Source organism: Lissotriton helveticus, chromosome 7 (genome assembly GCF_964261635.1).
Source record: "Lissotriton helveticus chromosome 7, aLisHel1.1, whole genome shotgun sequence".
Classification (NCBI taxonomy): domain Eukaryota; kingdom Metazoa; phylum Chordata; class Amphibia; order Caudata; family Salamandridae; genus Lissotriton; species Lissotriton helveticus.
Genome location: NC_136068.1, coordinates 1,963,732,717 through 1,963,756,860, shown reverse-complemented (window position 1 = coordinate 1,963,756,860; position 24,144 = coordinate 1,963,732,717). Strand labels below are relative to the sequence as shown.

The 24,144-nt window shown below is 45.8% G+C and overlaps 1 protein-coding gene across 1 annotated transcript in view; it reads left to right on the top strand.

Annotated features, from left to right (window-relative positions):
* Positions 1–23,256, top strand: part of LOC144770986 (putative cation-transporting ATPase 13A4) — a 722,230-nt gene extending 698,974 nt beyond the window's left edge. The window contains exons 28-30 of the mRNA XM_078655855.1: positions 4,560–4,648; positions 7,805–7,885; positions 20,805–23,256. Of these exons, the coding sequence (XP_078511981.1) occupies positions 4,560–4,648; positions 7,805–7,885; positions 20,805–21,008 (374 nt within the window). The 3' untranslated portion in view covers positions 21,009–23,256. The remainder of the gene's footprint in view (positions 1–4,559; positions 4,649–7,804; positions 7,886–20,804) is intronic.
* The last annotated feature ends 888 nt before the right edge of the window (positions 23,257–24,144 follow it).

Sequence of the window (24,144 nt, the reverse complement as noted above, 5' to 3'; positions counted from 1 at the left end):
CCGTTATGACTGTTGCTGGTGCCTCAGGGAGACTAGTCAATTGACACGCTCGACAGTTTCTTACCAGTTCATCCACTTTGTTTTCCAAGTACGGAAACCACACTTTTTCCCGCATCCTTGCCTTCATCCGTTTTGTTCCTTGATGTCCTTCATGAGCAAGCAGCGTTGCCCGGTCCTGCAGAGTGCGGGGAATTACTACTCGCCTTCCTCTGAGTATCAGCCCATTATTCGCCTTGCTGAGCTCATTGTGTATTCTCCAGAACTGGGACAGCCTTGCCTGATCTGCTTCATCCCAGTCACTCACATTTCGCAAGATATTCTCCCACGATCCGGTGTCTAGGGCTGTTTTGACTCGCATGATGACAGCATCTTCCCCATACTGAGCTACAATGTCTTCTAGTGCCAGGGCCCGGGGGCACGATAGGTGGGCTACCATGTCTACGTACTCTTCAGTCTTTGTTTCCTGACTCATCTCCTCGGCAACGTCTGTCTGTGGGTGCCTAGACAAAAAATCCACCGGGTTCTTGGCCCCTGGTCTGTAGACTAAGTCCATTTGATAGTGCTGGACTTGGATAGCCCATCTCTCGATCCTCGGCGGAGGATGTGGGCCTGTGCCCTTGAACAACGGCACCAGAGGTTGATGATCTGTGACCATTCTGAAGGGTTGCCCTGTTATGTATAAGTGAAAATGATTACACGCCCACTTCACGGCCAGCGCCTCTCTTTCAATTTGTGAGTATCTCGCCTCAGTGGCTGTGAGGGCCTTGCTAGCAAACGCCAATGGTACCCATATCCCAGGTTCTGATTCCTGCGTCAATAGTGCTCCTAGTCTGACAGGACTCGCATCCACCAGTATTTCCGTTTGACGTGCTGTATCAAAGTAAGCCAAAGTGGTGCTATCCAGCAGTGCTGCTTTTATCTTGTTGAAGGCTTCTTCTTCCATTCGTGACCACTTCCACGGGTTTTCCTTTTTTGTCAGGTTCCTCAGAGGTTCCGCTATGGTGGCAAGTTGCGGTATGAACCGGGCACAGTATTGCGCCATTCCCATGAAGCTCCTCACCTCTGAGGCTGTAGTCGGTGCAGTGGCATTCTTGATGGCACTTGACTTCCTTGCATCCACTCTCACCCCTTCTGCTCCGAATACGTAACCAAAGAATTCGATGGACTGTTTAAAAAATTGACATTTCTCTTTGTGTAGCGTGACACCAAATTCTGCCAACCTCTTCAGCATTGCTTTCAGTCTCCTGTGGTGTTCCTCGCTGGTTTTGGCATGTATGAGGATGTCATCACTGACATTTAACACCCCACTAAGTCCTGATAGAATTTCTCGGATAGTGTTTTGAAAGATTTCAGCTGCCGACGTGATGCCAAAATTGAGTCTCTTATATCTCCTCAGACCTAGATGCGTGGAAAAAGTAGTGATATAACGGCTCTCTTCTGCCAGTTTCAATTGATGGTACCCCGCATTTAGATCTAATTTGGAGAACCATTGCGCCCCATTTAAGTCTGTTAATATATCATCCACTGTAGGAGTAAGATGTCTCTCTCTTTTTATCGCCTTATTTGGCATCCTCATGTCTATGCATATTCTGATTTGTCCCGGTTGCTTGGCCTTCTCAGCGATTACCATTGGTGACACCCACGGTGTTGGCCCTGTCACTTTTTCTATTACTCCTTGCTCCTCTAGTTTCGTTAACTCCTGCTCCACTGCCGCCCTGAGATGAAACGGAATTCTTCTATGCCGTAGCGCAACTGGTTGAATTGCCTTGTCGATATGTAGCCTTACTGGAGGTGTCTTGATAGTACCTAGTCCTTGGAACAGTGACGGGAATAGCTGGAGAGTTTCTTCCGTGTGTAGCTCTTTTACTGCGTTTGCAAAGGCAATTAACTTGAGGTCTTCGGCCGTGTGACTGCCAACCAGCAGGTCTGCCTCCTTATCAATTACATGAAAGGTCGTTGTCACTTCCTGATTTTCTGCTTTGACTTGGACTGTCATCTTCCCTCTTAACGGCAGTGGTGTTGTGCTTCCATAGGTGAGGATTCGTGCACTCGACGGCACCAGACGAGGTTTTGGTCTCAGTGCATTGTAATGCTGGATGCCCATGACATTAATTGTGGCTCCGGTGTCTATGACCCCTGTCACCGTCGAGCCGTCAATTTGGATCAGACACTTTGGTTGGGGTCTACGCCGCCGTTTGAGCTCATTCACAAAGGACATGTAATAGCATTCGTCTTCATCGTCCGTTGACGAGTCATCCAGGCGGTTCGGGTAGCGAGATGGTGTCCTGTTTCCTTTTTCCGAGTGCGTATCTCGTGCGTCGTCTAATGCCAGTTGCCGGACTGCTTTCGTTGGTGGCTTCCTGCCTTCGTTTCTTTGCCCTCGCGTTGACCCTCTGCCTCCACCTCTGCATACACTGGCAAAGTGATTGCTTCCTCCACACTTGTCACATGTTTTGCCACGTGCTGGGCAGTTGTCTCGACTGTGCTCTTCATACCCACAGGACCCGCACTGTGCCCTCCTCTGGGTCCTGGTCGGCCATCTTCCTCTGCCTCCCCGGTTAGAGTTCCGCACCCCATCCACTCTCTCTGTCTTGACCGCTGCTTCTGCGTGTGCTGCCGGGTTGAGGGCTGATTCCATTGCTGCTGCCCGTGCATCCGATAGTTCGTGTGACCGTGCCAACATTAGTATTTCGTCAAGTGTTATGCAAGGTTGTCTTAAAATTAATGTTCTTAGATGTTTATTTTTGCACCCCTGTATTAATTGCGCAGTTACCTCTTTGTCTTGGTCATCATCCGGGCAGGTGCTTACTAACTCTCTTAGTCGGGCATAAAACGCATCCATAGTTTCTCCTTTCCTTTGCCGGGACTGCCTAAACTTGAACCTTTCGTAATGGGGATTCAGCTGCGGATCGAAATGCGCATTCAGCGCTTGTACCGCACCATCATAGTCTGTCGCTGCTCCAGTGTTGGGTAGGTGTAGGAACAGCTTATATAGCTCATCACCACCAAAATGCAATAACAGGGACCTTTTTACTTCATTGTCTTTCTCCCTCATTGCTGTGAAATAGTTGTTCAGGTGACTTAGCCACACCCCCCATCGAGGTGCTGCCGTTCCAGGGTCTGCTAGCGCACTAAATGGAGGAATGGGGTTGATTTGGGCATGTGGCGATTGTTGTATCACTGCTCTTGCCGGCTGAAGTCCTCCTGCTTGTGCTGGGGCCACTGCTTGTTGCGCCCCACCCCCATTGGCTGCATCCTGTGGTACTGACATGCCTGTGTGCTGCTAGGCCTCTATCTTGCCTCGTGGTTGGCCACCATGTGGCCCTTGATGAAGAAAATGGCGCCTTGTTACTGACTCCCTTCACATTTTCTCTTCCAGTGGTACTGCGCTGTCTCTTTTGTGTATCCTTGAGGTTCACGGCAGGCAGGCACCACTTAGACTCCCATCCAGACACTTTCAGTCCAAGCAAACCTACGATTTCACCCACATTAATGTCACTTAATGTTGTTCCACTTTCAAACGTCTAAATTTTTTTTTTGAAAATGTCCGCCGCCAATGCTTGTTGGCTCACCCTTTCGTCGTCATCCAGGGCCGCTTTCCCCTCAGGGCTCCACTTCGGCACTCCGGCGATCACCACGCCGCCTCACGCACTTCAGGGCCCCCAGCGCACGCTTCCGCCCTAGATCCAGGCCGCGCGATCACTGCGCACGCGCGCACCTTCCTCCGCAGTAACCAGGCCTTCTCCTCGACTGCACGGCCCCTCCGAGCACTCCGGTCCCCGCGCAGCACTGGACACGCTGCTTACCAGGGGATCGCCGACCGATGAGCACCCTCCGCCAGCACCACAGCAGACACCACGCGGTACCGGGAAACACCAGATCGAGATCGATCCGCTCCGCAGACGGGGTTCAGGTACCTCCGGCCACGCACCACCTTCGTCGCCAGTTGTAAGGGAGCGGGTACTCAGTGGGGGCAGATAACTTATACACACATACGGTGATGTGGGGTAATAACTGAGACACACACACTTGGACAGCTAGTCGGACCGGAAGCCACGAGCGGCGACCGTCCATTTATTTATAGCCTTCTGGCCACGCCTGGCCAGAAGGTGATACATTGTGTGGAGGTGTTTCCGGGTCTCAGCCGAGACCCGTGAAACACTAGACCGTTACACCGACCAGCAATGCATCCAAAGTCGGCAAACCTGACCTGCCCCGTCAAAGGTTGCGAGGCTCCACTCGCAGCTGAAGCCGTAGCAGGTAAGCGATAACCTTCAAGATTCTCCATGCCTGTTTTACATCACTCCGTGCGGGACTCGGGGGAAGGGAAGCCGTGAAGCTCTAAGCTGTCGCCATCTTGCCTTCCCAGAGTGCCTGAAAATTGGTTCTAGACAAGAAAAGACGAAAAAATAATTTCTTGGACCTTTCAGTTAGAGAGTTGCACTGAATTCTCCTGAAGGTGGCAATAACATTTTTTATGGACCCTGCACTGCAGAAGTCTTGTGTTTTTAAAGCTTCATTCTGAATGATTAAAAGATGCCTGTTTCTTGTTGTTTTAGATATATTCTCACTACTACTGATTGGACTGACTGCAGTATGCATTTTCCTGATTTTTGGTGACTTCGAAGAACTGTACATTATATCAGAGGTACAGGTCCCCTTGAATCCAATACAGTTTACTCTCTAGAAACTTGCATGAAAATTGTTTGCATCACACTGAATGTAATGATGACTACAGAAATGTTAAATAGGGGGACCCTAAGGCACTCCCTTAGGAAGACCCTCAGTCAGCAGGGGCAGTGCCACGGTCATTGGGTCTCCATGGGAGAGTGATGGAGAAAAGCTTCTTTCATGAGGGGTAGAGCTAACTGTTACTTACCTTTGCAATTTCAATGCCCGACCCTACATAGTCCACCCTTCCCAAGCAAGAGTTCCTTCCTTCATCAAGGTCCACTGCCTCCCCTATGAAAGAGGAGTACACCCACCTCCTTTCTATATTTCTTTGTGCTCATCTGTGATTTTCCTTCTGTATCTTGAGCTAAGGTAACATTTTGCCTACATTTTCTATATATTTTTTCTTTTAAGTAATGGATTGTGTCAAGTTGCATTTCTGCCATTGCTTGGATCTTCATTCTGATTAATAAGGACTGGAATTTATTCAGTAAGCACATCACACTTGTTAGTGAAATACTTGCAGTCCTTTTCTTTAGCTTTGCCGAAGGGAGGGGATATTTCCCGGGTGCTGACAGTAAAGGCGTCTCAAGGCAAATATCTATTAAATATTGCTTTAGAGTGTCCTAAATCTTCTCCATGTCTGGGACTGGTGTTATAGCAGCAGAAAGAGGTGCATTTGAGGGGATGGTAGTGGGATATGTCCCAGAAAGCCTCACTGTTGCCAATGCTCATTAACTAGGAATAAACTCTCAGGGGTAGATCAGGAGTCGGTCAGCCATAACTCATTGAAGAACCAGAAACCTACTCAGGTTTTCAGGCATAAATCAAGGAAAATCTGGAAAGTTCAGAGAACCTTATAAAAGATCAAGGCAAGAGAACCACCTTCTATTGTACAATGGTTTCTGCCAACACAGTCATTGCAACAGAAGAGGTGATCAGGATTCTAAAGGAAGTCAGAGGCAGATTTTCATGTTCCCTGTTAATTCACATGTCATTGACATGTCACATTGCCATGTGACATGTAGTCTCTGTTAATCTGCACTTTGCTGCCCTTCCTTGTTTTCTTTAGGGGTGGGCGGTGCTCACGGAGTCGTAGAATGCAAAATTCCACAGAGTTATAAAAAAATCTGTGAAATACCGCGGAGTTCCACGTGTGGCGGAATGCCGCCCAGTTAGCATACTAAATACAACCACTCACTCTACAACATGTGGCACACCGACCCCTAGGCCTGCAGCACAGTCAGAAGCACCGCCGCACTAAGGAGGCAAGACCAAGCTAACGCCCGGCTGTTCTAAAGGTTGTGGTATGTTAGTTGAGGAGCAGAGAAGCTTTATAGAACTCATGTGTTCAGCTATGGCTGTGCATGATGTGATGTTGGCCTTTTGATAATAAGATAGCACGCAGCAGGTAACAGTGCGAGAAGTGCAGTAGATGTGAAAAGAGCCGCCATCTCCTCAAGCTATGACTGGAGCAGTCGGAGAAACTGCCATAGTCAGGAAGACACTGGATCAAACAATAGGCGTGGCGCACCCTTCAGAAAACATTTATTTACATACAATATCTGTCACTCATGGTTTCCCCTCTCTTGCCCCAGTCTTCGGACCTCTTCCTTCTCTCTGATGCCTTGATTTCCCCCCCCAGAATCCTGCATCATTGAAGCTTTAGAACTGCGGTGTCTCTTACGTCATGTTCGGTTCTCTTATTTTTACTGGTTTCAACTTCTTTGCTTACGTAATATTATTGCGATGGCCGCAGCTTTTGGAAATGGAATAGAGCATAGTAAGGTTTGCTGCACTGGGGAGTTTTCACTTTTTAATGTGATTCGGGGGGGTAGAGCTCACAATACAAGTGGCAATCGAGGCACGCTGGTGAACTCCGCTCCGCCTGTGGCTGGCGGAGTTTTTTTTGCATAACTTCGCACTCCACTTGGAATGCAGAGTGCCTAAACTCCGTGAACTCCGCCAGCGGAGTGGAGTTCCTGGCTCACCCGTAGTTTTCTACCATGGCTTATCTCCACACCATTTGCTCCACTCATGTAATACACTCTTTGTGAATTCTAGGAGTGCATCAAGTGGGAAACGCACTGTTCATAACACAGCTAATGTTTAAGTGAGGCTAAAGTTAAGTCGACAGCTCATGCTCCCTCCCCATCTGACCCCAGTCCTGCTCCTGCACCTGCCCAGCTCCTGCTCTTTTGTCTTAATATTTCACCATTAGATTGGATTCAGTTCCAGCTAATTCAAAGTTGGTGTGGCCCCATGGGCTGCAGGGCATGAAAGACAGTAAAAGTCTGGATTTTTTCAAGCGCACATTTAGGGTGCCAACTATCATAGTTAAAGTTTGTTTTGCTACTTTGTGCCTTGACTTGGATTTGTGATTGATCCGTTTCACTAGACTAAAAAATAAATTGATCATTGAATTTGAGGTTGTCCCACATCTGTTCCTCTTTGAAGGGGATCCAAGAACTTTGGAGGGGAATCAAAAGAGAACATTTGATGGACTGTTATGGCACTTGAAACTGAATTAATAAGATTTTAGAAACTTATTAACAAATCCAAAGTTAAACTAATAATCAGAAAAATCCACAAGAGAATTGACTCAGGTGCATTCTAACCTGGAACTTGAAGGAGGATGCTCTTGTTTTGCATGATACAAGGTACTGGTAGGTGGAGAAGTGTGGCTCACTGGTTAGAGGAGTCAGACCTGGAAGCAGAGGTCAGCCCGGGACCAGGGTTCAATTCCCGGCTCGGCAGGGTCTTGAGTCCTAAAATGTCCATGGACTCGACAATTCTCGCTCCGGTGCCTACTTGATTCACGGGTTCACACTCTGCGACTCTGGGCAATAGCTTGCTTAATCTCCACAACGGCCACTCGCGGCGGGATGCCTGGCTTTCACCTTGCGGATACCCTGCCGGGGTTATCTCACAGGGGAATACCAGGATGGGTTCCCTAAGCAAGCGCTTAGAAACCGCTCGGTGATTTGCGCTATATAAATTCCTGTACATTTACATTTACATTTACTGATTAAATTAAAAAGGGACCGCTATTAGCTACTGATTAGGTGAATATGGTGTTCATCAGACAAGATTCAAAAGTTATTATAAAGGTGTTCATTGTTCTTCTTTGCAGCTCGCCTGCGTTCCCACTCTTTGGAGGGTTTACTTGTTCATCGCTCTGGTCATCCTCTTCTTGGTATGCTACGGGGTTGAGGTGAGTACTTGTACGGTTTCTGACCAATGTGCCTAGTCACTGACTTTTACCTTACTCTGTGAATCGATGTTCAAAGTTTTGTGGTAATAGAAAGAATGTTTAGTAATTACGTCTAGAGTTCGAACAAACAGCCAAGAAAGTCAACTCTAAATAAAATGACCAGCCTATGAAAAATACTGACTACTTTGCTTTGACTCAGACCAGGTCGGGCTGACTTGCGGTGTCCCGCAGGGCTCCTCTTTGTCTCCACTCCTTTTTAATTTATACCTGGCCCCTTTGATCCGTTCTCTCCGTAGGTTGAATGTCACCGCCTTTAACTACGCGGATGACATTCAACTGGTCTTCACCATCGACACATCGGATGAATCTATTTCCACCTTTCAAACCACCCTTTGTTTCATAAATGACTGGATGAGCCTTAACCATCTTAAGCTCAACCCCGACAAGACCGAGTTGGTTCTTGTCGGGGGTCCCTCCAATCCTTGGCAACCCTCTTTCTGGCCGGCTAATCTGGGCAGCCCCCCTTGCCCAGTGAACTCGGCTAAAAGCCTGGGGGTTATCATTAGTGCTGATCTCTCTATGAAAACTCAGATCAGCGCGGTAGTGTCTTCTAGTCACTTCCAGCTTAGGAAGATACGAAAGATCTCCCGCCTCCTTACAACAGAAGCCCTCATCTTGGTGCTGTTAGCGCTAGTCATTTCAAGACTCGATTATGCAAACGCACTTTACGTAGGCATTGCTGACTACCAAGCCAAGAGACTTCAGCAGATCCAAAATAAGGCCACCCTTCTAATTTTCCGCCAACCCAGGTGTGGTAAATAAATAAATAATACCTCTCTTTTTGAATGCATAAATGAATAACAGATAGCTCAATAAATAAGAGTCAAGATTCGAGGTAGTAGGAGTTTTGCAGGTTTAATACAGCATAAAGACAGGGACGGGACAACCTGCACAGGAATAGGATGGCAAGCCCTGGCAGCGCTGCCGGGGTCAGGATCGGAATCGGCGGAAGGAAGGATAACTTTTTAATAACAGTACATGAGCATATATACATAACGCAAACACATAGCATTACATCGCAATAGGCGTAGCAGTGGGAAGAGCAATAGGCGTGACGCGTAGCAGTCGCGAAAGATAAGGGTGAAAAGAGGTGTAACAGGGCGTATACATAGACATGTGATGCAAACGTAACAGAATATGTCATGAATGGGGTGGAAACCATGGAGGGGGCTACCTAAGGAGCCGGGACCTCTAACCTGATGGTGCGCGCAAACTGGCAATGACGTGTTACTAGGAGAAGCTGGGGGCTATGAACTCTGTGCTAGGAGCAGAGACTGAAGTCTGGAGAGTCAGGGCGACATGTACCTAAGCAGTATCTAGTATCTGATGTTTAGAGAACATGTTGATAGAATCCAAATGTTATCGGGGTAAAGGCGAACAGACTCTAAGACTGGAGCATGCATTATTCTACATGTAGTGCGTGATGAAGAATATTAAATGATCATTACATGCAGTATTTCTCTTACATGGAGACGTAGAGGCTAGACAATGACGGAAACTATTGATGCGATTCAGTAGCTTAGGAATGCAGAGAAGGAGGGCTGTACTGATAACTCGAATCATAACATACTCTTGGCAGACTCAGAGGCAGAGCCAGGCTGAACCGGGCACTGCGAGGCAGGAAGTAAGTGAAGGGTCGAGGATACAGGCGGGGGCTGTATCGCTCCTCAGCGAGGCTTCAGGGGACAGGAGCTGAATCTGGTGTCCAGGCCCTTTTGAGGCCTAGAAACGGAGATTTTACAATGGAATAACGTGCACACTGAGAAACGTGGCAACGTAGCTTTACATAGGACTGATATTCGTAGTATTCACGAGAACTGGAAACTGACATACTAAAGGTGGACACAACTATAATTGCGTCTTTAATCGAACATGGGGAATAACATATGCATATTAATCATGCACAGATAACATATGATGGATGACACGTAGGGACACAGAACATGGCAAAATGTACTTTTCCACATTCCCTCCTTGTCACTACGTTTCCATCAGGAAACATCAATATTCATGATACCATCTATCATTTCATACAGTATCATTTGCTCGTCTCGAATTTTCTTGGAACGGGTTTTAGAATGGGGCTTGGGACTAGGAATACATGATGTAGCACAAATGCCGCAAATCGCAGGGCCACATTGTATACAGAGGCAGCAGCTAAATATGATCGCTACTGCAATACCTAGAAAGGACAAGACTTTCCATACCCAGGCGGAAATTATATTCCAGAACCAACCGGACCATGTCCAGGTGCCTGGATTTTGGTGTAACAGATGGGCAATTTTATGAAGTCTGGTTATAGCTGAATAAACAGACGGCGCGTTATTTGGAATGAAAATGCAGCAACTAGATCCGATGACTCTACAGGCCCCGCCCCTATCGGCCAATATGACGTCAAGGACGAGACGATTCTGGAGCACGACAATTCTCATAAAGGATTGTTCTTCGGTTAAATTACTTAGAGCAGAAGTAGTCTCAATTACTACTGCTTCAAGGGTTCTGGTTAACCTACGTATCAGTTTACTATTCACAACTGTACCTAAATAAGGGAAGACACCTTTATTGATATCTATATATTGTTCTAGAGCAGTTTCAGTATAATCGACAATCGGGAGGTTTCTCTTGTGTCTTGTATGTACTAGGTGGGAATTCCTATGGTAGTCGGGTGGGGCTAGAAAAACCGGTGGCAGTAGGAAGGCAATGTAACAGGTTCCCTCCCAATCGAGGGGCAGACGAACATATGCGGTCTGACCACAAATAAAATAAGAATGACGTGAAGCTTTGAAAATAGATTTCCCACTGTCACTATACTTGACAATAGTAGTACAATCACTATGTCCTACGTGTGTAGAACCATTATTTCGGACACATAATTCGCCTTTGACTGGTAGTACTGAAATTGCAGGTAAGTCTGGAGTAGTATCAGACTGAACATTCAGAACCATGAAATTCGAAGAATAATTACCTAAATTATACACTTCATTTTCTAGATCTAACCCGGTTCTGTGGGGGAGACCTTGCTTGTCTGGAAAACACGTACTGTTAAGAAAAGACATATCTGTTGAGGATGACGTTAACGTGGACCATGCTCCACACGAACCATTATGTGAAAAAGGATAAGGAAAGAGTGGCAGAACTCCCTTCGGTGTCTGAAAAGGGGGGAGTCGACCACACACCCAACAATTAGTGGCATTGCTGGTCTGGTGTGAATAATGTAACATGCGGATGAAAGAATTATTTCGCATAGCGAGGCGGTAAGAGAGTTCATGAGGAGGCAGATCACTAAACGTGTGCTCCACCGTAACATTAGCAGACTTATTTACATGAGAAACTGGAAAATACAGGTAAAATGCATAACTGGTGCAGGAAATCATAATGCTGAGAAATAATATGAAACATAGAAAAACGATACATCGGATTGAGTTTTGACTAACTCTCTCACTATGGGGGTCTATTTTATACATGTCAGAAACAGTCTAACCGTTTCACCTAGGGGAGGACTTAGACAATCAAACTGGCTGACTTATTTTACTAGACCGGAGTTTCAACTTATACTCCTGCTGTGGAGTTTTCTCTAACGGGGAGGGTGCAGTATCATTGTTCTTTGCGGGACAGTCCTTAAGAATAGTACTTTGGTAATCCTTCGAATCCTGGGAAATGTTCTTTGAGACCGGTTTCAGTCCATAAAACTTCTTTATATGTGAAAGATGCACCCAGCCTTTGCGTCCCTCCAACTTCACGGCTGTACGTGTGGCGAGGAGGACCTGTCGGGGCTCCTTCCAGCGAGGCTCTAGCGGACTTGAGCGGTCAAAATTCCGCACCAGGACCATGGATCCTGGAACGATTTCATGCGGTGCCACCTCGGTATTGTCTGGAAATGCGGCGGCAACCTGTGAACGACAAGAGTTGAGGGCAGACATCAAGGAAGCTAGGTAATCTGTCAGCATATTACTTGAAACATCGGTAATACTTCGGGGTCTGGGTGTACCCCACATGTTAGGGGGGCGGCCGAAAACGACCTCATACGGGGACAGACCTGATCTGGAATGTGCGACCATGCGCATATAGAACAAAGCGACTGGCAGAGCTACTAGCCAGTCCACACCTTTCTCTTTACATACTTTGGCGATGCGGATTTTCAGAGTCTGGTTATGTCTCTCTACGAGACCTGCTGCTTCAGGGTGGCGTACACAATGGAACTTCCACTGGTACCCTAACAAAAGGGAAACATGCTTCATTAACTCTGAGGAGAATGGCTGGCCGTTATCAGAATATACGACCCTAGGGAGTCCATAACGGGGGAAGAACTCACGAACCAACTGCTTGGCGGTGGTCGCGGCTGTGTAATCTGGGACTGGATATGCTTCTGTCCACCTGGACAAAGCGCATACAACTACAAGGACATACTTGAAACCTCGACATCGCTCCATCTGAATATAATCCATCTGGAGGACTTCAAAAGGGTGGTCAGGAGGTTGGAATCCACCTTGTTCCACCGGGACACTTTTACCTGGATTAAACTGACAACATATCATACAGGTACGGACTTTCTGCTTGGCTGCAGCTCGTAAATGCTTGTTGAACCAAATGTTCTGGATACTGTCTAACATAGCTTTTTCTCCTAAATGTGCTGGACTATGTGCGGTATTGATAATGACTTGAACCATAGAGTCGGGGAGAAACCAAGTGGCTTTTCCTTTCGTTAACCATCCTTGATCTGTCTGGACCCCTCCTTGTTCGGACCATTTCTTGATTTCTTCGGGAGTAGCATGTAACTGGATATCTATGACATCTTGAGTAGGGTCCTTAACTGTCATACATGTAGTCGGATCTGGAGTGTGTGTCATGTTAACTGGAATGTCTGGAGTCTGTGCTGTAAGCTTGGCTGTGCGATCTGCTAGATCGTTACCCTGGGAAATAATGTCAGTAACTTTCGTGTGTGCCTTGCATTTCATGATAGCAATGGATGTCGGTAAATGTATTGCATCTAACAGAGCTTGAATAAGGAGACCATGCTGAATCTTGGTTCCATGAGAAGTCATGAAACCTCTCTCCTGCCAGAGCACTCCAAAGTCGTGTACGACTCCAAATGCGTAGCGTGAATCTGTGTAAACATTAACTTTCCGGTTCTTAGCGTGTATGCAGGCTTGTGTCAGAGCAACTAGCTCTGCTGCTTGAGCGGACAGGGTGTCAATACGGTGTGTCTTAATAACTTCGGTGTCGGTAGTCACTGCATACGCGGCGACTAGTTCTCCTGTACTTGTTCTCATACATGAACCATCCACATAAAGTGTCAGGTCGGGATCTGGTAACGGAATATCTGTCAGATCTTGTCTTGGCTTTGTCGTAATATTAACTACTTCCACACAGTCGTGTGTGTCCGGACTTAAAGTAACTGATGGTAACAGTGTAGCAGGGTTCAGGATGTTGCAGCGTCTGATTTCTATGTGTGGCTGGAACAGTGTCAATTCATAACCTGTTAAACGTGCAATTGTCAAGTGCTGAGTCTGTGTTCGGTTTAAAAGAACTTCCACGGAGTGTGGAACTTGTACTGTCAGGGAGTGTCCTAATACTATGGAATCACTTTGTCTGATAGCTAGCGCTGTGGCTGCAACTGACTTGAGGCACGCAGGGAGAGCCTGGGCTACAGGATCTAATGTGCTCGAAAAATAAGCACAAGGCTTGTATTGTCCTGCTTGATCTTGTGTGAGAACAGATAATGCTGTACCTTCACGTTCTGTGACGAAAAGTGTAAAAGGCTTACTGTAGCTTGGTGTGGCTAGAACTGGAGCTTGACATAGGGCTTTCTTTAACTCATTGAAACTGAGTGTATGTTCAGATGTCCAAGGGAGGACAGTCGATACGGCTGCCTCCCGTGTCGTTAACTGTATCAGTGGCTTGGCTAGAAATGCATACTGAGGAATCCATTGTCGGCAGTAAGAAGTGAGGCCGATAAAAGCACGTACCTCCTTCTGGGTCTTGGGCTGAGGAAGACTCGCTATTAACTGGATACGGTCAGGTGTCAACTGCCTACCCCTCTTGGACAGTAAGTGTCCTAAGTAGACCACTTGCTGGACACAGAATTGAAGCTTCGAAGGGGACACCTTGTGCCCCATCTCGGCTAGGAAATACAGAACTGTGAGGGATGCTCGCTCGCAAGCACGTTCAGAACGGGCTGTGACCAGTAGATCATCGACATACTGGAGCAGGGCAGTGTCAGTTGGCATGTGAATGTTGTCTAGTTGTCTCTTAAGTGCTTGACTGTAAATACTAGGACTTTCTGTGAAACCTTGAGGAGCTCGTGTGAACATATAGCTCCTTCCATTTAAACAAAATCCGAAAAGGAACTGGCTGTCTGGATGAATGGGGACACTAAAAAATGCATTCTTGAGGTCTATGACTGAAAAAAATGAGGCTTCTGAATCAATGGCTGTCAATAGGGAAGAGATATCTGGGACAACTGGGTACTGGGGAATAATACATTTATTAAGCTCTCGTAGGTCAATCACTAATCGATATACTGGGGGTGCATTTGGATCAGTACGTTTCATGACTGGAATGATCGGAGAATTGCATACATTGGAGTCAGTTTCTACAACCACTCCTTGAGCGATGAGCTCGTCAATAATTTTGGATAAGGCTGCTACAGCCTCCAGTGGCAATCTATACTGTCTGATTCGTGGTAACACTACACCTGGCTTGAGAGTCACACGATGGGGTGTGATTTGCATATAACCAACATCAGTTGGACCTTGCGCCCATAGATGCTGCGGAACATTGGACAATCTGGGATCAAAATCTCGTAATACATAGTGACCCTTAAAGTCACGCAGGAACAATCGTATTCCCTCTGGGGAACAGCATATAACTGCACCTAACTCTTTCAGTGTTTTAATACCTAATAGATTCTCTGGACATGACTTAGTAAGTAACAGATCAGTAGTACGGGACAATGGACCTACTTCTAGAGTAACTGGCTTTGATATTTCATTTACAATGGGTTTTCCTGAAAATCCAAGGGAAACATTTCTTGAGCCTGAGAGCGGAGCCCCTGGAACTTCGGCGTGGCTAATTGTGGTCCTACTTGCCCCTGTATCAATCAAAAACTTTCTGTCTTTCCCTAATACTTGACTGTGAACATAGGGACCTTCTTGATCTACAGGTATCTCGATGAGAGGCAAGCCTACCTCCCTCTCTAGGCTGTTTCATGAATATGGCTGATACTCTGGATACTCAGACTGTGCATACTGGTACATCTGCTGTGTAACGTGCTGTGTTGCAGCGATGGGCTGCGGTGCTGTAACTGTCTGTGGTGCATTCTGTGGCTGAGGAATCTGTAAAACTTGTTCTTGTCTAGGCGGACGTGGTCTTTCTTTAGTCTTACCAGTAGCTATGTTGTGTTTCAGAACTGCACACTCGTTTATAAAATGACCTGGCTGTTTACAATAATTGCAGTTCCCTTTAACGGGAGCTGCAGGATGACTGGCTTGATTCGGACCCCTCTTCTGACTGTCTTGAGGAACAGATTGTGCAACTAGTACTTTCATTTTCGTGTCTTTCATACGTTTTCTCTCGTGTTCTTGCTCTTCCCTGATTCTATTCTGGTGATATTGGAGCATCTGTAACATCTGGGACGGGGTATTAGCTTGCCAGGTACTTTCGACTTTCAAAACTCGATTTTTAATTGGTGGACTTGAATTCTCGACTAATTTAGTAACAAAAAGGTGAGGGTATGACTCACTACTTGTCTTGAGGCCACTGTTGATGCTAAAACATTTCTCAAATCTAGAATAAAAATCACTAATGTCTTCGTCTTGTTTCTGTTTACAGGCTGAGATTGCATCCCAGTCTTCCTTTTTCGTTGTTAACAATCTGGGTAAAACTTGAATCAATAATTCAGGTAATTCTTTACATTTCGCTCCAAGACCGGTACCTGGTACTCGTGCCTTATCTTCAGCTTCTAGAACTGCCCAATCGATCTTTTTCTCTCCCACCTCCCATTCTTTTTCCTTGAGCTTTTCATACACCCCTGCGGGCAGCAGAACCTTTAACATTTTAATTATATCTGGATACGTGTATTCCCCCATACGGAGCATGTCTTTTAATTCTCGATGGAACCCTGCTGGATCTTTATCATGACAGGGGATTAATTTTTTCATCTCTAAGAGTTCCATCTTTGTGATCGGGGTGTAAACAAACACTCGTTCTAGTTCGCCACCCGTTCCTCTAACTGGGTGGACTTCTCGTAACGGATTCTGTCTCTCTATGTAAAATGGTTTACTTTCTGGGGGTGAGACATGAACAAAATGCGGGTTCAAAAACGTTCTATATTTGTGACGCTGTTCTAGAATGACACTAATTAAATCGGTACCTAAACCTTTCCATCTATATTGGAGTAACTCGTTCAGGATATCATGTAACGGGCCTGGATCAGAGTGCTGACCCTCATACAATGTAATGAGGTGCTGAATCATATACATACCCGCCAGTCGTTGCTCGGCTGGGGGCATTTTCAGAAACATTTGTGCCACTATTTCGTCTGGAAAAGTGGTAGAATCAGTAGTCCATCGGACTGCTGACCGGGCTAGTTCTTGTTCATGCATAGTACTTAACTCACTGTAACCGATTCGTGATTTCAGAATGTGATCGGTAGCTTGAAACACTTGTTCTAGAGAACCTTGTTCTGGTGCTGGATGATGGAAAGTTGACTTGTGTTCTAGGCGTAAATGGCGATCTGGAAATCTAGATTTTCCTACATACGCTATTCTGGCGGGATTCTCGCCGTCTACCTCTTCAGTATCAGAGTTACTTTCTTTCTCGCTTACTTGTGCTGCTTTACGCTGTTCGTGTAACTTTATTATTTCTTTACGGATTTTCTTGTACATACTCTCCATAGCACTGATGGTCCTGTGCTTACCCTCGGCTATATTATCACTCCACTTTGTCAGGGTTCTCATTTCGGCTTGATCTTTGGACGGGTAATCTTGTTCTCTTATTAAACAATTAATCAAAAACTTTAGTATCATGAGCTGGATCTCGGCTTTCCTTTGAGACATGACTTCGCCAATGCTTTCTGGATCATCCCCTGTACGGATGAAACGATATATTCTGTCTAGATCTTCTTTCATATTCGGTAGGGTGACTAGATACTCGGCCACCTTTCTTACACGTAATGAATATAAAACCATATTATCCTCGCCTGGGACTGGATCATAGCCGCATTCATTAAGGGCTTTTCTTATTTCTGCTACAGACTGATGTCTGGGCGTACGCTGTGACGCTTGTGCATGTAATTCGGCTGACGTTAAACGCTTATGTGGCGGCGGGGTCTGAGGAGGACCTCCTCCTGCGGCCCCTAAACTAGAATCGTCGACTGATCCTCTTCGTACTAGTGTGGCAGGAAATTGAAATGCGGGCTGAACTGGTATGGCGGGCTGGACCGGGGGGACCGTAACAGGTACTGCAAGGGGTACCCCGGTGTCTGGAGAAACGGGGAGTGCCTGATTTACAGGGACTGGCGGAGCGCGAACAGGATTTGCATATTCTGGGACTGTGTCGTCCAAATAGGACGAAATGAAAATATCAGCTGCGGTCTGTTTGTGACGTAGCTTGGTCGGAACTAATGGTGGCGGAAAGTTACTGGATGCCTCCGGGGTCGCTTTTGGCAGGCCCTCGGCAAGAAGAGGATACATACCCTTAATAAGAGCATGCCTCTGTCTGTCTGACTGTTCGGTTTTAACTCGTTCACCAATCTCGATTAATTCCCTTTCTTGGGCTCGTTCCAAGGATTCTCTACTTAATTCTGACTTTCTGATTTCTTTTTCGGTTCTTTTATGAGATTCTTTGCGCCATAACTCGATGGCATCTTTCTGTGACTGTCTGGCTTTCTTTTTCCATAATGCTTCTTCTACTCTCATGATGCACTCGGCATCCCATGTGCCTGACACAGGCCATCTATACTTTTCCTCTAACTGTTTGGTATACTCGACCCATAAATCTAGATACAATATGGCGCTTATGCCATGCTTCTGATACATAAAATGACCTGGACTGTCCCTAGGCGGGACAGGAACTGCTGCTTCTAGCAGACCTTTTCTAGTTCTCAACTGACGCAGTTTTGAAAAGAGCGGCATGACTGAACTATAATCTGGACACAATACGATACACAATAAACACGATAACTACTTCACACTCATTCCACGACATCAAGATACATGAAGAACATTCAGAATAACAGTTCGAACAGAATACTACCTGGAATACGGAAAACAGAATACATGAATTTTCTCGAGAACAGAACTGACTAGAACAGAAACTAGATGCACTGCTGAAACAGTACGAAACTTACCGGTCTCATACAGAGACACGTCAGGACCCGTATCCACCGGAGTGGACACTTCGTTTGTGGGCTTGTGTACCACCAACCCACGGACCAGAGTCAATTAAATTGACCCTGTCTAGATACTACCCCAGTAATGGTACTCACCGGGCAGCAAGAACGGAAGGCCTCAGACTGGACGGGACTGCTTGGACGTCGGACGGACGAACTTCGGACTTCTGTTACGGGTGGGCCTCCGGATACCTCGGACCTTGGACTCTCGGCTTGGGCTCTGGTCGGGACTCGCCGCGTTCCTCCACCGTCTCGTCTGGATGCTGGACCGCCTCCTCCGTCTCCTCCGTGGGCCTGAGGGATACTTGAAGCAGAAATATCTGCCGGTGCGCAGAAGAGTTCCGTCACGACTGCAGAGGGTCAGGGGGTCGGCGTGGCTTCACCGACGCGTGGGGAAAGGGCAAGTCCCTATTCGGGCGCCATTATGTGGTAAATAAATAAATAATACCTCTCTTTTTGAATGCATAAATGAATAACAGATAGCTCAATAAATAAGAGTCAAGATTCGAGGTAGTAGGAGTTTTGCAGGTTTAATACAGCATAAAGACAGGGACGGGACAACCTGCACAGGAATAGGATGGCAAGCCCTGGCAGCGCTGCCGGGGTCAGGATCGGAATCGGCGGAAGGAAGGATAACTTTTTAATAACAGTACATGAGCATATATACATAACGCAAACACATAGCATTACATCGCAATAGGCGTAGCAGTGGGAAGAGCAATAGGCGTGACGCGTAGCAGTCGCGAAAGATAAGGGTGAAAAGAGGTGTAACAGGGCGTATACATAGACATGTGATGCAAACGTAACAGAATATGTCATGAATGGGGTGGAAACCATGGAGGGGGCTACCTAAGGAGCCGGGACCTCTAACCTGATGGTGCGCGCAAACTGGCAATGACGTGTTACTAGGAGAAGCTGGGAGCTATGAACTCTGTGCTAGGAGCAGAGACTGAAGTCTGGAGAGTCAGGGCGACATGTACCTAAGCAGTATCTAGTATCTGATGTTTAGAGAACATGTTGATAGAATCCAAATGTTATCGGGGTAAAGGCGAACAGACTCTAAGACTGGAGCATGCATTATTCTACATGTAGTGCGTGATGAAGAATATTAAATGATCATTAAATGCAGTATTTCTCTTACATGGAGACGTAGAGGCTAGACAATGACGGAAACTATTGATGCGATTCAGTAGCTTAGGAATGCAGAGAAGGAGGGCTGTACTGATAACTCGAATCATAACATACTCTTGGCAGACTCAGAGGCAGAGCCAGGCTGAACCGGGCACTGCGAGGCAGGAAGTAAGTGAAGGGTCGAGGATACAGGCGGGGGCTGTATCGCTCCTCAGCGAGGCTTCAGGGGACAGGAGCTGAATCTGGTGTCCAGGCCCTTTTGAGGCCTAGAAACGGAGATTTTACAATGGAATAACGTGCACACTGAGAAACGTGGCAACGTAGCTTTACATAGGCCTGATATTCGTAGTATTCACGAGAACTGGAAACTGACATACTAAAGGTGGACACAACTATAATTGCGTCTTTAATCGAACATGGGGAATAACATATGCATATTAATCATGCACAGATAACATATGATGGATGACACGTAGGGACACAGAACATGGCAAAATTTACTTTTCCACACAGGTATCAACACATTCGTCCTCTTTTGAAAAGTCTCCATTGGCTCCCGGTCACCGCACGCTGCAAGTTCAAACTGGGCTGCATAATCTTTAAATCCCTTGCAGGTGGAGGCCCCTCTTTCATTTCCTCCCTCCTCCACCCTTATCTCCCTTCACGCAACCTTCGTTCGTCTCAACTGGCTCTGCTATCAGTCCCTAGATTCAAGAGGAAGAAACACGGTGGTCTTAGGTTCTCCTTCTTAGCCCCTTCCTTCTGGAACGCCCTCCCCCTCTCTCTAAGGTTGTCCCTCCCCTACACTAGGTTTAGATCTCTCCTTAAAACTTTTCTGTTCACTGAGGCCTACAATTAGTCCTGACCCTCACTTTTTTCTCTCTTTTCTCTGTTTTCTCAGCACAAGCGCCAACAAACCTTCAGGTGTTACCTGCGCTATAAAACATTTTTTAACATAACATAACATAACATAACTCACAACTTTAAATGCACTTAACAAATATTGCGAACTTTGAAAAAATATATATGTTCTTTTATTACTGTTTTTTAATATTTTTACCCCCAAAATCATGTACTGGATACGCAGGAGCGGGTACAAGATATATCTGTTTCTAAACTTATGTTTGCAGAAACTGATAGATAAGCAAGCCTGTACATCTATATGCCAGCCCACTTTTTCCCCAATTTTCTTTCATTTTTATAATTTTAGACTTGATATTCTTTACATTCTTTGCTCCAAAATAATCGTGAGACCTATTCATCAATTGTGCCCAGAGGTCAATGTGAAGGGAAATCAAGCTTATTTTCATGAAAATTTAATTTTCTTTATTTTTGTAGGAAGGAATTATTGGAAACCGAGCGCTCTGGGTCTGGATAAAGAAGAAGGTGAACTACACATCCAAAAGTCAGTACCAGAAGCTGCAGCGACTCCTGGAAAGGGCTCCACAGTGGCCACCAATAAACCAAACCATCTATCCTGACTCAGCTGTTACAGAGTTAGAAGTTGAAATAGACACCTACCGCAACCCATCCAGCATTTGACAAAAATGTGCATGTGAAGATACAACTCAACTCCTAGCTGCATGGAATCCAAAAAGGGGCTCCCTGGTCTTTTAGCCAGCACTATTTATTTGTGAATGATTAACAATTGGATTATTCATTGACGTAACCTTGTGATTTTAGAGTCGCATCCTGACCTCCTGAATCCACATACTCAGAAATTACTCAATAAATCTTGTAAAATTCAATGCTCCAAAACAGATCACAGCCTGCTGGTCAGTACCTGGTTACTGGGGCAGAATGTGGGCCGCCCAACGGGTGGTTCTAGTCATTCTGTGCTTACAGGCCCATCTCCATACATTGTCAGGAAACAAAGTCAGGGTTTTGTGCAAGAAGGGTAGGCTGTGGTTTTGTGGTACCTGCTATAGACACACAGTGAGATATGTGCCCAACATTGGTCATTACTCAGATGTCAAGAAACAACGTTTTGTAGAACGAACATATTAAGATCTTGGCTCCAAATGAACCTTTCTACCTGCTCAGTGTTTCCGGGCCAAGGCACTGCAGATAATGTGTAAAAGGAAGGTACATCACAGGGCCACATGATTAAGTGTCGTAAATGAGAGTCGAGCTACATATGCGGGGGCGAACAGGATGAAGACACAACAAAAAGATCACCATATGGTGTTCAGAATCAGATGGTTGCACATGGATGAAGTGTTGCTTGAAGAGGATGCTCTGGCCTCCTTTCCAAACAGCATAAGTGATGGAGTTTGCTGGATATGGGTCTAAAGGGAGTCTCAGGCCATAAGAAGCAATAGGAGATGCAACCAGTGGCAGTGTATCAATGGGGTTGCTGCTGCTCCAACAAGAGAGTTTAAAGTTCCTCTGTGTGTCATTTACTAAATAATGGGAGTTATTCCTGCAGTAGTTTCTTGAGTCATGTGATAAGGGGGTGTTCTGGGAAACACTGCATTTGGTCTGACAGTTATTCATCCTGGTTCTACACCTTTTATTAGTCCAATATCTTTTTCAGTGAAATGCCATACTTCTGGATTCACTGTCTCTCTCAGATCAAAAGGAAGTTATTCAACATTTAAAACTAGATATAACCTTACAGCTGTCTTATGTCGAGCCATTTTGAACTCCACATCCTCGTCATGAGTCTGGAATTCAACACTATTTGGTGTACAATAAATAGTACAGTTTAACTTGCACATTACGGGCCTCATTACGAAGTCAGGCTGACTTTAGTCCGCCCAACACCGTCTCCGTCCTGGGACCGGCAGACATCCAGCCGGTGGTCCCGTCTGCCTCATTAGGATGCGACTGAACACTGTTTGGTTGTAATCCTACATTTCTCTATGGCAACATGTAATACGGCCGTAAATTGGCCGTAGTACATGCTCTCATAGGAAAATAGGAGGTAGCAGCAATCCCTGCACTCATGGTGCCTGCCACTGGTTGCAGGGATTGAAAGGGGGCACCTATCTTGGTTCCCAACCACAGGCCTTTAGGGAAAGGGGGACCTTTTAGGGGCCCCCAAAGTCAACTTCAAACAGCCTTTCTATGTCAGAAAGGCCGTCACAGAAAGGACATCAGAGTCTGACATTTTAATCCCAAGAGTAGCAAGGCCGCCCTTGGAGATTATCAGCTGACTGGCGAACGGGCTCCTACAGCCCGTCGGAAGCCAGCTGGAATGTCCGACCGGATTCAATTCCGACCGCCTGAAACGATATCAGGCAGTCGGAATTGAAACCGACGATCCATGCTTGAAGTTCTCCGACATAAGGTCGGAGGCCTTCTGACACGGATCGTAATCGACTCCTAAGTCGCTCCTTAATAGTTTTACAGCACTAGTAGCACACACGAAAAACAGATAAACTTCTTCAAATGAACACATTTTTACGGGGACCTTTTCTGAAAATGGATTTGTGTGCTATTCATTTAAAACTCCTACATCGTGGATCTTCCTTCTCAAGAGGGGTAGATCTGGGATTTATGCTGTTCTTACAGTAGATGGGGTAACACCAGTGTCAATGAGAAAGGACATTTGACGACCATTAACCTCTCCTTTACAAATGGTCCTCATTGGTCCACCTCTAAGACTGCTCCAAGTATGCAATCTTCCTGTGCCCTCAGGCACCGTCATTGGGAATTTTCAGATCCTGTGCTGTCATTATCTAACATCTGGAATTGCTGAAATGTATTTTGATTCTAGAATGGATTTGTATTCATTTTAGGCAACTGATTCTGATTAAACTTCTCCATATTTTGTGGTATTATCTGGGCATGTGGGACATGCATCATTGGAATTTGTCTGGGTACTGGCTTTTTTATTTGCTGAGCTGGTCCATTTTGTATTTGCATTTGATTACCTCCCTGCATTGGAATGTTTCCATTTAATCCATGAGGATTGAGCCTGCAGTCCCGCTTCCAATGCCCGATTTGATTGCAATATTGGCAAAGGGTCATTTTCTTCCATGTTGCAATATCAATGCTTGTTTTCGTGTCAACCGAAACACCTCTCCCTCTAAAAAACCTCCCTGCATAGCTGGTATACCAGCCGGCAGACCAACACCTTGAAAACCACCAACATTTTCTGCAAAAGACAGATTCTGATTTTAGAAACACTTCTGGGCAAACTTTGTCTGAGCCATCATGATTTTCTCATTTATTTTCCACTGCTTCATTTCCTGTTCATCACAGCAGTATTGAACATATCTCAGATTCTCTTCCAATGATTATTCTGCCAACAAATCACACTCAGCTTTATATGTGAACTAATTTCTGGTCTCAAGCAAAATGATAAACTCAGATATGAAAAATCCCATATCGTTAGGTCTGGATACTCTCTGCCACTGTCCTGATGAAACACTGAGAGTAAACACTCATGATAATCTTGCACTTGTTATTTTGGTTTTTGAGAAGTTCTCTTAATTTTTACCCAGTTTTCTAGACTGCTGGAGATGGTGCATTAGTGCGAGGGTGTCTTGTCGGTGGTCGTGAGCTGGCCATTGCACTGCAACCTTACATTCTGCCCACAAATCGTTCTGCACCTCAATGTCAAAAAAGGCATTGAAACCAATCCAGAACACCTCTGGCAGTTTTACAAATGTAACAACTTGAGGATACCACTCCACAGATTTATCTCTTAATTTAGGGAAATTACTAGTAA